Genomic DNA, 14,905 nt, shown 5'->3' with positions numbered 1-14,905 from the left:
TACACAAGTTTTCTAAACAGAAAACAGTGAATGGGAAATAGAGAATGAAAACTGAAAAATTAGAAAACAGAAAAAAGAGAACAATTTTCTATTGGTAAACGGACCCTAAACTTTTTGTTTTTTGTTTTTTTAATATAAATATTTCCAAATGTTACAAAACACCTTTTGAAAGAATTTGGTGACTGTTTTGCCCTTGTTCCAAAAAGTGTGATTTATCATTCAATTACAAGAGAACGATAAATGAAAACAAAAATAAATTAGATCAAAGAAAATAAAAGGCAACAAGATTCCTATTGCATTCCACCAACTCCTCTCTTACTATTATACTTTAGCTATTAATTGCCTTGTCGTGAATCTCGTGGAGATGATATTTTTAATCCAATAATTATTGCCACTTCTAAATGGATACTTTTACATTTATCTTCAATTTCCAATTTTTTGTAACACTCTAAAAGAAATCATTTGACTGTTCATTTAGGAGCACACACTAAAATCAGAATGATACATAGTAAATTGACATGATCTTGTACATAGTAAATTAACATGATCTTGACATACAAATATCTAAAAAGCTTATAGTATTGTAAAAAAAAATTAATTTTTTTTATGTTTGTTAAATATATAGTGGTCAACTTTTGAAGGGAATAATAATAATAATAATAATAATAATAATAATAATAATAATAATAATAATAATAATAATAATAATAATAATAATCATATCATAATAATAATAGTATTTTTTTGAAAGCATAATAATAATAATAATAATAATAATAATAATAATAATAATAATAATAATAATAATAGTATGATTTACTTAATTGTGAAAGTAATTTCAATTTGCTTTTGTTTATTGGCGTTGAATCATTAATCCAAATGGAATCTGGAATGGTCATTTGCATTTGATTTGATTATACTAAACAACAAATTAGGATTAAAATATAATAAGTATGATGTATGGCAGCCTGTCATACTCCATTACTCCGTACATTGGACCTATAAAACGGGAGTGATTAATAGATTAGAAACGTGGCCACCAAATAATGAGACCAAAGACAACGCTGTATAAATTAATTTTAAAATATGCGTATTTTTAAGGGTTTTTTATATTTTTTTTATTTACTTATAAATTACATGTTATGTATACATGAATGTTATAGACTATTTTATTTTTATTTTTAAAATTCTTTATTAAAATAATTTTTTAAAATTACAATTTATGTTGAGATACAGGGACGGAGTTACAGTGGGGCAACTGCCCCTCCCCCCTCTCCCCAACCCCACCCCCTATATAACCCTTATATATATATATATATATATATATATATATATAAAACATTTTTTGTTATTAATAATGAGATGTGTAATTTATAATGTATTTTATATTTTAATTATTTTATCAAATTAATTATGTTTCATATTTTGTTATAAATAATTTTATAAAGTTTTGATATGTTTTATTTTTACTCATATCCAATAATATTTATAGTTATACTTCTTACGTGTTTTATTTTTTTCAAATTATCTCTTTTGTTGTAATGTTTCACCCCCACTGAAAAACAAACAATTCTGACTCCACCCCGGTTGATATGACTTCCATGTGGCATTCATGTATACAAGTAAAATCACACATGGAATTCATATGTCAATTAACTTACAATAGCAAGTAATTTATAGGTAAAAAAAAATAAAAAATCTAATTGCACTTTTCTTAAGCGTCTGAGAGCTAATATTAATTAACTTTTTGTAGTATAAGGCTATTGATTGCAACATATTTCTCAAACAAATAATTATCTGGAGTATCGTGTTATCGATTCACATGGAAGTTGGGCATATTAAGCACTAGCTACTAATCTATTCTTGTGAAGCTAGTCTTATTAAATATCATGGATGGTTGATAAAAACAATTAAAAGAAAGCAAAGTAGCAAGTTTGTGAAAACAATAGAGAGAATGAGATTCTTGGGATTCAAATATTTAATCATCCAGTGTCAACCTTAAGAACAATATTAAATCTGGGTTTAAACAAGTGTGAGAATGCAAACAGGGGAAAGAGTGAATCCCGCAATCTCTAACCTAAGTTAATATTCACTCCCGTGATATAAACACTCAAACAATGAAAGAACAAGCATTCAATATATAAACTCTTAACTACTACCATCCCCCGATGTGCAATATAATAATCAAGAATTAAACTCCCTAACATATATGCCCTCTCCTAAGGTTGAATAATTAAGTGCAATTGTGAGTGCCCTCAATTATGCCTAACTCCTGTTATGACATAAATAAAGCTATGAAACAAGTAATTCGTATCTTGAACTACTAGCAACAACAATATAATCACAATTGCAACACAAGTATAAAACCCAAATAATAATATATTAAGAATATGATAAACATGCACATAGGTTCATAAACACTTTTTACCCAAGAATCTCTAATGGAATTTAGCCAAACATGGCTAAATTATACATAGCAATTATAATAAAGAGAGTACAAGAATAAACCAAGCGATTTTCCCAAATCTCCCTAGCTTTCTTCTTGCTTCTAAAGACAACTTGTAGCTCTTGACTCTCCTCTTTATTGTCTCCAAAACACATCATATATCTTCTAGGGTTGAGGAAAGTGTCCTTTTATAGCGGGAACCAAGCTAGGGACAAAATAGAAATTTTCACGCGATTTTGGAAACTGCCGAATTTGAGGCATCAGGCCCGCTCGACGCGTCGAGTGGGGAGTTCGACATGTCGAGTTTGAGGGCGTTGGAAATCTGGTGCGAGCAGGGGCGTCTCGACGCGTCGAGCCTTCGGTTGAAACTCTCGGATCCTACTGGAATTTCTCAACGTGTTGAGAGTGATTCTCGATGCGTCGAGTCCGCTGGGCTTTAACTTCCTTCGACAGAATGGCTACAAAATCATTTCGACGTGTCAAGTCCGAGACTCGACGCGTCAAATCCTCTGGGCTCGAACCGTTACCTCGTTTTGACTCCGAACTTGTCCTAGCTCTTCCCTTTGCCTTTGCACTTGACCTATAATGATTCTAAAACACTAACAAACACCGTAAAACATTCAAAATAAGTGTAAACCATATCTTAATTAAAAAACAAGGGAAAATGCAATTAAAATAACAATTTCATAAACTTAAACCCAACAAATATAATCAAACTAACACTAGAAATATGTACAATTAACCTCACATCAACTATGCACTTATAATATAAAACTTTCGCACTTTATAGCATAAATTAAACCTTTGCACTTTATACTACAAAGTGCAAAAATATTATATTACAAGTGCATGAGTTTATAAACTAGTAGAATTAATGTGTATTTTTTAAAACAATGTAATTTTAGATAATTTATATTTACTGAGTTCAAAATCATGTATATTTTCTCAAAAAATCATGTAAGTTCTTCCCAAAATGATACCAAAACAAACTTTTTCATAATTACAAAAATATCACTAAATATTTTATTTAAATTTATCCTTATTGGAGAAAACAATACATTTTTCTCAAAATGATGTCTTTTCTCTTTTACATGATTTGAGTTTATACAAATATATTATTATTATTTTATTTAAATATCGATCTTATCCACCTATTATTTTAAAATAAACAATCTGGATTTTTGTTCGTTTTCACATGATCAACAATTTAATACAATCCATAAATAATTTGGATAAGTTTTTTTTTTTTTTTTTTTTTTTTTTTTTTTTTTTTTAAGTGTACTTTTATATTTGCTTGATGTGTTTAATTTTGACAAAGATACAACCACAATAGTTAATCACATTTCACATCAACTGCTATGATGTCATGACACGGACCTGAATGTGGACATTTATACGTCAAGGTTCAACATATAATGGACACTGTTTTTTTTTTTTTTTTTAAATGTTATCGACTTTATTACATTGTAGTATCTGTTCAAATATATTTTTTCAACCTAATGAAGCTCAAAGAGTGAACAACACATCCACTGAGCTCAATCTCATGACCTCCCATATGGGAGAGATCACTACATGGTATCTGAGCACACGGTGCTTGATTATAATGGACAATGTTAAATGTTCATACATTTATTCCTCACAAAATAATCATTCTAGGTTGATATTTGAAATAAAAATAAATAAAAAGAAAAACAAACTTATTAGAACTTGACACATCATGAATTGATTTTGGACATGTTTGATAATATAGTTAGCTTATCAATCAATTTTGACTTATTTGACTACTATTAGCTGTTTGACTTGGTTAAACAGTCAATATAAGTGTTTGATTAATTAGCTTTTTGTAACAGCTTATTCATCCAAAACGCTAAAATTCAAAAAGCTGCTCAAAGTAGTTTTTTCGATCAGTTTTTTGAAAAAGTCATTCTGTATGTAATCAGCTATCAGCTAACACCAATTTACCAAACATCTTTCTACTATACAATCAATTACAGCTCGTTTGGTTCGCTGGAAAATATTTGAAGGGAAATGGAATTAGAATTCCATGGAAAATAAATTCCAAGAAAATAGATTTCATTGTTTGGTTGGTGGAAAATAAATTACTGGGAATATGAATTCCATTGTTTGGTTGAGTTTGGAATGGTAAGGAATAATGAGTATAATGACAAATATAACCCTACACAATAATAATAATAATAATAATAATAATAATAATAATAATAATAATAATAATAATAATAATATAATAAGAGTAATTAATAAAGAATGGTGAGGGTAAAATTGTCATATTAGTTTTCCATGGAAAACAAAATACCTAGCCTAAGCTAGGAATTTGTTTTCCTTGTTCTTAAGGAAAACTTTTTCCAATGGAAAATGTTTTCCATCCAACCAAACAACATAAAACATCATTTTTCTTCACTTTTAGGAAAACATTTTCCATGGAAAATGTTTTCCATCCAACCAAACACCCCCTTAATGTTATTAACTATAGTCAAACCCACTAACTTAACCAGCTAACAGCTATTTACTAAACACCCCTTTATTTTGTTTTGATCAGAAGAAGGGGGTGACGCCATGGGAAGCAAAGAAAAATGCTTTAGCAACTTTGCTATGAGTAATATATGTAGAGGAATTTAGCATTTTTCTAATAAAATTGTACTGTTACGCATCATACTTAATGTCATTAAAATATTAAAAATAAATTTATCATGATTCTCCCATAAGGTTGAACCCTAATCCCAATGACCTTCACATCCTGGCGACTCAACGGCTCAGCAAATAGAGTTAAATGTCGGTGCGCACAAGGGATCTATCAACTTTAGATATAATCCAAACATTGTTGCCGCTGAGGTTCAAACATTGGCATTGACATCTTCTCCTAAATACTGTTTATTGAACTATTAAGCTAAACCCGTGCGAACAATTTATCATGTTACTCCTATGCTCAAGCGTTGCTTTTGTTAATGTATTTATTTATAAGTGCAACTTTAATTTTGAGTCCTATATGCACACAAAGATATATGTGATGTAATTTGACAAATAATAGTTTTTTAAGTTTAATAAATCCTAAACTTAAAAGGCACTTACTATATTGCTTCTGTCATGAAGACGGATGGATGAAATAAATCAAAATAAATATTTTTTTAAAATAATAATGATAAGTTTTGGACTTTACCTCTAATTTTTTTTTTTTTTTTACAAGGGAAAGGGGATACCCATACAATCTATGCCTACACTAAGGCTTGAAACCAAGGCCTCCCACATAGGGGAGCAATCCAATACCAGTGGACCACAAGCCACTTGGTACTTTACCTCTAAATTTAAATCATCATTCATAATCCTAAGAAAAATTCAATTGCAAAAATACTAATTCTAACAATAGAAAGTGATGTGTATTCAACCGGTTACACAATCTATAAAATAATTTACATACAATTATACCCATGTAACTTTATAATTTTAGAAAGTGGCATTGAATTTCATTGACATGGATGCAAGTTTTGACCTCATTAAATAAAGTGCGTTTAATTTCATGATGTTATCTTTACCCTATTTTACTTTTCTTGTTTACTAATGGTTATTCGTTAAACTAACTGTTTATTTTCTTTGATTTTTAAAAAATAATTTTAAATTCATTTTTTTTGTATTTATTAATATTTTTAATATAGTTTCTTAATATATAAATTTTATATAATAACATTAAACTAAATATTACAAAATTAAAGTTGAATTATAAATAACTTGAGTTAATATAATTTGTGTTATCTTATTGCTATATAGGATTATCTGAGTATAGTAGTTTTGTCACGTTTAGTCCTAAACTGTCAAATTGATCACCTGTGATCCTTTGACTTTCAAGTTGTTACTATCCGTGGTCCAAGTTTACCATTAATGGTCCTTCAACTTTTAAAATTTAACCAATCGTGGTGATTACAATTTTATTATTGAAGGACCATGAATGGTTAACTTAGACCACAAATAGTAACAATTTGAAGTCGAAGGACTACGAATGGTCAATTTGAAAGCTTAAGACTAAACGTGAGAAAGACAAATTTATGATTTTTAAAGGGGTGTAAAAGATATATTCTTTTATCCCTTGAAGATACTAAAATATTGCTAATTACCCATTTTAAAAATAAAAATTGTGGGGTGGGTACAGCCCTAATTTCCCTTTCACTTGAAGAAAAGGTTGACAACAACAAAACATTTGTCTCTATTATAAGTTCTGTCAATTTCGCCAATTTGTTGTTCACATGGACATGGACCCAAGTTGAAGAGAATATCCCTATGCCTTTTTATTTTTATTTTTTTATCAATTAATATTTCTACTTCTTTATTACATGTTTATAACCACCCATTTTCAAAATTAAAAAAATTAAGTCAAGTACCTTGTATGTGACATCGTGCTTTTATAAGAAAGGCTTCAATTCCAATCATGGTAATTATTATGTTCAATTAGTGGTTATTAGTGTATACAAATGTGATTTTTTAAAATAGAAAAACACTTTAAAAGGCTAATTAAATATCTAATACTTATTATTTTTCTTGTATAAAATGTTAATAGTTTAACGAAATATCCTTAACCGACCAGGTCAAGTTAAAAACTTCATCACATTAAATTTTGCTCTAGAAGCAAATGACGAAACTTCGTTTGAGAGTTTGAAATGAACCAAATATGTTACACATAGGCTTTTTTTTTTTTTTTTTTTTTAACAAGTTAGCATATAATGTATTGTACTTTCAATTAATGAATGAATATTTCAAATAAAATTAACGAATATATCTCTTATAACAAGCAAGAACTATTATACACAGTATTTTTAATATAGCTCTTCACATTTTTAACAAAAGTTAATTCAGTAATATAATAAGATTGTATATCATTTTGAACTATATTATACTAAAATGGAAATATATCATTTTGGACTGAATTATGCCGAAATGGAAATGTTTCATTTTGGGCCGCATTAGTCCAAAATAGAAATATAATAAAGAGTTAATTCTACCGGAGATCTTTTGTTTTTTGTGACAATTCTAAATTTAATCTAAATTATCGTTTTTGTCATTTAACATCTCAGACTATTACAGGGCGTTTGGTTGGAGGGGGGAATTATGTGGGAAAAGAATTGTAATTCCATGGGAGTTGAATTACTGAGAATAAAGTGGGAATTTAAATTCCAGTGTTTGGTTGACAGGAATAGAATTACTGGAAATTTCAATTCCAATGTTTGGTATACATGGGAATTGAAAGGGAATAAGTAGTATAGAGTCAAAAATGTCCATTATTGTTGTTAGACATTAATTTTAGGTTAAAAAGGGAAGGGATAATTTTGACTCATCACTATCTTTTTTTCCCAGGAATTAAAATACCAGGGGGGGACATGGGATTTTAATTCCATGAAAATGGGGGAATTACAATTCCCTCCAACCAAACTACGGAATTTAATGGCCTTTGGAATTAGGTAGGAATTAAGTGGGAAGGGAATTTAAAATCCCTCCAACCAAACGCCCTGTTAATGTCTAAAAAATAATAATTTGTGATGTTAAATGATAAAAATGATAGTCTAGGACTAAATTTTGAATTGCCATAAAAGACAAATAACCTTTGGTGAAATTAACTCTATAATCAACCTATTAAAGTACACAGAGTCAATGTTCTCATTCGAGATTGAACTTGTGACCTCCCTTTAAGAGAGTCACAAAAGTGACATTGAGCTACATACTATTTGACACTATTTTAATGAATTTTATTCAAATTTTATGATTTTTTTTAAAAAACATTTATGATTGCGATTGTTAAGCGATAAGAGCTAGAGGCGTTTGAAAATGTACGGAGAACATGCTTCCTGGAAGTTGCCCCACGGCGGTTTATGGTTACGGATCAATGGCCCTGATATTTCTGGAGTATATGGTTGTGGAAATTTCATTCAGAAAAAGCGTACGATTCCTAGATGGATTCCAACTTCAATGAAATAATTGGTGATTCCTATTTCCGACAATCCACAGGCCACAGCTTTTATGGGAAGCGAATTTTGAAGAATGAATTGAATCATGAATCAAACGAATATGTGTTTGGATAAAGAAAACATTTTCGATGGGAGGGGAAATAACTTAAAATTAGGGAAGTCAATTTCAATTCGTCCCACGGATATTCATCTGAATCTATTTTACATGGATTGAGTTTTTAGATGATAGTGAGTGGTGTTATTTGCTGTGGAATTGTAATTCCTTCCAATTAAATTATTGAATTGCAATTTTATCATACCAAATACCATGTAAAGTGATGCATAGAGTCAATATTATTTCTAATAGATGGTTCCTCGTCTGTCATGGGTTTGTGAGTTCTTTCCCCACCGAGTTCTATTGCACATTTTTTTGCTAGTTAATGAATTCAGTTTTCTTTGGTTAAAAAAGAAGGATGGGAACCAAGTGGTTTGTAGTCCACTGGTATCGGATTGCTTCCCTATGTATGGGTATCCCCCTTCCAATGTAATAATAAAAAAAAAAAGGATGAGTATGGCAAATTATAGATAAATTTTTGCACTAGAGAGTCCATTTTATTATATAATTAATACTATTTATTTATTTATTTATTTATATTACATGAATAACAACCACTTAAATGCACGTTCCGAATGATCAATCGATTTTTAGACTTTTGGGAGGAAAAAAAAAACTTCAGCAACTCAAGTGAACTAAGTCTAGTTAGAATGTGTTTTTGAATGGGACTCATGCTAAGTTATACTAGTTTGATTGATATTTCAAGATAATATCTGTTCAACATACTTTTTATATTCGTTATAGTCCAAAGAACCAATATTCACTGTTGATGTTCAATCATGTGACCTTCACTTAATGAGAACAACAGAGGTGTCAATTAAGCAATTAAGTACAAGGTGCTTGAGAAATAATTTACAAGATCTAAATAGCTTATAGCCTTATAAGTTGTGGTTTCAAAGAAAAATAAAAACTAATAAAAATAGCTTATAAGTTGCGTGAAGTGTGGGAAACTTGTAATACTATTTGGAGCACGATTTGAAGAACGCTTGTTAAAATGACAAACGGACAGGTGAATGGTGAACGGAGAGTAGAGTTTAGGTGGGCGTTTAGCAACCAATAAATTTTTTGCTCATCAAATGCACCATACTTTAGGAAGTAAGAATAATTTTTAAAAAATACTAATCTAAGTTTAATGATTAGCTGCCTGCCTTTTAAAATATTATATAGGTCATGTTTGGCAAATGACTGTTAGCTGATTGAGTTAATTAAAATATATAATTAGTTAATAACATTAATTGACTATAGAAAGACGTTTAATAAATTAGCTTTTATTTGATAGTTATTTTGTATAATTTATTTTCTCAAAAAATTAATTAAAAAAATTATTTTAAGCATTTTTCTGGATTAGCATTTTAAAATTACAAAATATTAATTAATTAAATATTTATATTAATTTTTTAATCAAGTCAAATAATTAATAATATCAAATAATTTAAAATTAATTAATAAACTTAACTATTTTACCAAACACAGTCATAAAATAAAAGAAGATTTAGTATAGCTCGGTGTAAAAGTAGTAGACGAAATGTGGTAGCACATGTGAGATGATTGGGGTGTTAGAAGGTTGGTGGGTAATTGACATTAGGGTCAAATATACAATCAATTATTTATCTAATTTTAGGAAATTTAGAGTTTACACCCCAAGTTATTTTCACTTTTAAAATTTTAGTTATTGTTAATTGTCTAACCCCTTGATGGGTCATTATATAGCATTTTTAGTTTTTAATTTATATAATTATTAAATTTTATTAATAAACTCTTTTTTATGAGGTTATTTTTATAATTTAGAATCAATATCCATGGTTAAAGTTTTATTATTGCCATGTAAACGTAATTGTTAGTAATGGATATTGATTTTAAATGATAGAAATAATCTAATATGTTAATAAAGTTTGACAAGTATATAACACAAGGGGCTAAAATTGCAACATTAAAAATAAGATGAAATTTCAATTTTGGTCCTATGACTATAGAGGTCTTGTTAAGTTCAGTCCCTGACTTTCATAAGTATCAATTTAGTACCTTAACTATGCAATTTTTGTCAATTTTGAACACTCCGATCAAATTACCGGTCAAATTTCGCCGAAAATTTTTAATAGTTAAAATAATAATGATATTTTAGTCATTTCACGTCTCCTTTCTTCTTCTCCGACAATAGTTTCTTCCTGCAATACCGGAAAATGTTACCGCTGGTCAACGGTCCAGATCTTCGATCACGATCAGTGACTTGGTCGTGGTTTTCAACAACAACATCTTCAGATCAAAATCATCGGAGACTTTAGCTATTAAAATGACCAAAATATCTTCATTATTAAAACGGGAGTGACAAAAATTACATAGTTAAGGTACTAAATTGACACTTTTAAAAGTTAAAGACTGAAATTAACAAGACCCCTATATTCATAGGATCAAAATTGAAATTTCCTCTTAAAAATAATTAAAAGGTTAAATTTGTTAAAATCAACTTACATAGGTCAAAATTTTTAAAAAGTAAAACAATTAAGGGCCAAAATTATCGTTTTTCTCACTTTTTAGGTCAATGAAAATATACACAATTTACAAAATATTTGTATTACGAAAAAAAAAATAATAATAACAAAACAACAAAAACGTCAGTGAAGTCGGAAGTTTCTCTCTCTCTCCTTGGCCGACGTGCAAGTATCTGTGTACAAAAATGGTCCAAATATAATTGATTTCCACACAGCCGCGCCCATTACCACTCATCTCACACTACACCGATCCGGCGAAATCACAACCACAACTCCTCGCTTCCCCTTATCTCTTCGTATATATTAACACCCTTTGCCTCCTCTTCTCTCCTCGCACTCATATTCGCCTTCTCTCATCGCACCCACCAAAAACCATCTCATCTTCAGAATCATCCCTTCCCTTGAATACATAAATTCTTGAATTGGTTAATAGTGACTGAGGATTTGTGGGTAGCCTGCGAGGAATCGTTTGGTTTTGATTTGTTTTTTGGGTATTTTATTGTAGTTTTGAGAGGTGGGCAAGGGGTGAATCCCCAGGTGAGACACGTTGTAGACATCACGGCTATACACGGAGTAAACCGGCGACCCCTTTATGGCCTGCGGGCTCTACGTCGCAAGGGTTGTCTGAGCGAATCCAACATCCCTTCGCCTCACGGTGGCCGTGGTGCTCTCCCCTCCGAAGGCGGCAGTCCTTCCGACCTCCTCTTCCTCGCCGGCGGCGGTTCTTCCCTCTTCCTCATCCAGTAGTGTAGCGTCTGTTAGTTAGCTTCCCCCACTTTTTTTCTTTTTCTTGTTCCAATTCTTGCTTTCCTTGTAATCTTCTATTCTACAAGTATTTTCTAAGATTCAACCAAACCGATCTCGATTTCAATTACCCGTCCAAAAACATGTCGTCTTCGATGATGCTGAGGATTAAGAGGGTCCCCACGTTGGTTTCCAATTTCCAAAAGGAAGAGGGGGAGGAGGGATCTGTTCGCGGCGCCGGATGCGGTCGGAACTGCCTCCGCAACTGCTGCCTTCCAGGTACTTACTACCTTAATTCTTCCGAAAATCCCATATTTATTGTCCCTGTTCCAAGATCTTCGCTTCAACGTACTTATATTCTCTCTTCTTTTGTTGGAATAGGGTCGAAGCTGCCATTGTACGCTTTCAAGAAGCTCAACAACTGCAAGGCTGCCGCAGGTGAAGCCGAGGATGTCAAAGAGCCGCCGGTTGCTTTCTTGGACTCCCTCCTTCTTGGGGAGGTAAATTATTGGCTTCACTGTTAAAATTTAAATTTACTGCAACATGTTTTTACTGTTGTCATCTTTGATACGGAGTATTTTTTTTTGTTATCTCAGTCTCCTTTGTTGAATCTGAATCTAAATATTTTTTTTTTTAATATTATATGCAGTGGGAGGAACGTATGCAGAGAGGGCTCTTTCGTTATGATGTCACTGCTTGCGAAACTAAGGTCTTGGCTTTGCCTTTTGTCTTTTATTCCTATATATATATTCTTCAAGATTTGTATTTTCAATTATCTATTCATACATGTCTTTATACTTCAGTACCTATTTGTCTTTAACTTTTAATTCCATGATATGATTCTGTTCTGCAATTTGTTGAGTTCATTTGTTAGTTCTCAAAAAGAAAAATAAAAACCATAGAACTTAAATGGGAGTATGTAATGAGATTACTGGTATTCGATCCAGACTTTTAAAGTTTTAAGGTATGATGTTGTTTTGATTTAGATAGAATTGTTGAATGGATGAGAGATTTGTGTGTGTTTTGGAGTTGAAAATAGTAGTTGACACCTGTGGGTGGGTTGATAGGTGATTCCTGGGGAATATGGCTTCGTAGCCCAGCTGAATGAGGGGAGGCACCTCAAGAAAAGGCCGACTGAGTTTCGAGTTGATAAGGTGCTGCAGCCCTTTGATGGCAGCAAGTTCAACTTCACTAAGGTTGGGCAGGAAGAGTTGCTCTTCCAGTTTGAAGCGAGTGATGATGGCGAGATCCAGTTCTTCCCTGATGCGCCCATCGACCCCGAGAGCTCTCCGAGTGTCGTTGCTATTAATGTACGTGACCCGATTTTGCCACTTTAATTGCGCGTTACAAAATTTTTCTGGTTAGCTAATTCCTCTTTGGTTTTGGGTTGTAACTTAACAGGTTAGCCCTATTGAATATGGCCATGTCCTGCTGATTCCTAAGGTTCTTGAATGCCTGCCCCAACGGATCGACAGAGACAGCTTCCTGCTCGCACTTCACATGGCTGAAGAAGCTGCGAATCCCTACTTCAGGTTGGGCTATAACAGCTTGGGTGCATTTGCCACCATCAACCACCTTCACTTCCAGGTAGTTGCGAGCAACAATTATCATATTTAGATAGTAATAACGGGATGTAAAGCCGTTCAATCTAACCATTGCTCTATATAACAGGCTTACTACTTGGCTGTACCCTTCCCGATTGAGAAGGCCCCGACTAGGAAGATAACTACTGCTGATAGTGGCGTGAAGATTTCCGAGATTCTGAATTATCCCGTCAGGGGTCTCCTCTTTGAAGGCGGGAATACCCTGGAGGATTTGGCCAATGTTGTCTCCAACTCCTGTATTTGCCTCCAAGAAAACAACATTCCTTATAATGTCCTCATCTCCGATCTCGGAAAAAGAGTTTTCCTCCTTCCTCAGGTATATATGAACCATAATTGTGATTAAAACTATAATTGGACAACCATTTGAGTTTCTAATTTATGTAATTCAAATGAACTCGAGCAGTGCTATGCGGAGAAGCAAGCTCTTGGAGAGGTGAGTAGCGAGCTCCTGGACACCCAAGTGAACCCCGCTGTCTGGGAAATCAGCGGCCACATTGTGCTGAAGAGGAAGGAGGATTACGAGGGGGCATCAGAGGCAAACGCTTGGAGGCTCCTGGCCGAGGTCTCGCTCTCGGAGGAGAGGTTCCAAGAAGTGACTGCCCTCATCTTTGAAGCCATCGGGTGCAACACCGAGGCATCGCATGAGGTGCGTGGCGAGAAGCCAGACGTTGAACCTCCTCCTCAGCCAATGGACGAAGAGATGGATTCGCTCAAAGGCTCCCACCCCGCCATGGTTCCTGTGTAGCCGCAAACGGATATCTGTCTCCCTGTTATGTTATGTGATGGGTATCTTTCTATTATGTGTTAATGGCTTCCCCAGTTACCATGTGGAATATTTGTGAATAAGGCGGCAAGCCATCATCATTCCCAGGATTATTATTCTTATGTTGTAAGATATGGTGTGTGGTTTCTGAATCTTGTAAAACGCTTGTAGTATCTTGAAATGTAATGGATTGCAATGTTTCAAGTATGTTAAAACATTGGATTGTTTTTATGTTGTCAAATACATTGTCTGCTTAACACAACAACATTCCAAATACAAACATTCCAAACACGTACAATTTAAGGACTCCATGTCGGCGGGGAGGAGCTTCTGACATTTCTCCTTGAATCGCCGGCGGCCGCCGTATAATTCCAGATGGTCAACCCAAGGCTCCATATATGATATATCCCCGGCATATGCATGCGGTTCGGGCAGTCCCTGTTTCAATATGAGTAGCTCGATTCGCGGATGAAATGTTGGTGAACCAAATCATCTCGTCACATTAGATTGTAGAATGCGGTCCACAATGCATTGTGGTTCACACATCCAAACATCGTCAGTTCTTTAATGAAAAGAATGGCACATGTTTCGCGTCGTTCTGTGCCGTCCACAAAAAAAATAACTTTGATTGTATAACATATTAAGTTACATTTTGTATACACTCTAGTTTCATTTTAACACACAACTACAGTTTCATTCGATATTATACACTCAAATATGTGAAACTGTCATTCAGTTGCATTTTATATACACTATAGTTTCATTACAACACAAATCTTTCGATGTAATAACTACAGTT

General features: G+C 32.6%; 1 protein-coding gene across 1 annotated transcript; it reads left to right on the top strand.

Moving 5' to 3' along the window:
* The first annotated feature begins 11,230 nt into the window (after nucleotides 1-11,230).
* On the top strand, nucleotides 11,231-14,337 carry LOC109162014 (GDP-L-galactose phosphorylase 1-like). Its single transcript, XM_019310644.1, has 7 exons — nucleotides 11,231-12,018; nucleotides 12,121-12,239; nucleotides 12,389-12,448; nucleotides 12,807-13,049; nucleotides 13,141-13,326; nucleotides 13,411-13,659; nucleotides 13,747-14,337. Exons 1-7 carry the CDS (start codon nucleotides 11,883-11,885, stop codon nucleotides 14,086-14,088), a joined length of 1,335 nt encoding a protein of 444 aa, XP_019166189.1. The 5' UTR covers nucleotides 11,231-11,882; the 3' UTR covers nucleotides 14,089-14,337.
* Nucleotides 14,338-14,905: the final 568 nt, after the last annotated feature.

The sequence above is a fragment of the Ipomoea nil genome, unplaced genomic scaffold, assembly GCF_001879475.1.
Source record: "Ipomoea nil cultivar Tokyo-kokei standard unplaced genomic scaffold, Asagao_1.1 scaffold2926, whole genome shotgun sequence".
In the NCBI taxonomy this organism is placed as follows: domain Eukaryota; kingdom Viridiplantae; phylum Streptophyta; class Magnoliopsida; order Solanales; family Convolvulaceae; genus Ipomoea; species Ipomoea nil.
This window is presented reverse-complemented; position numbering and strand designations above follow the sequence as displayed.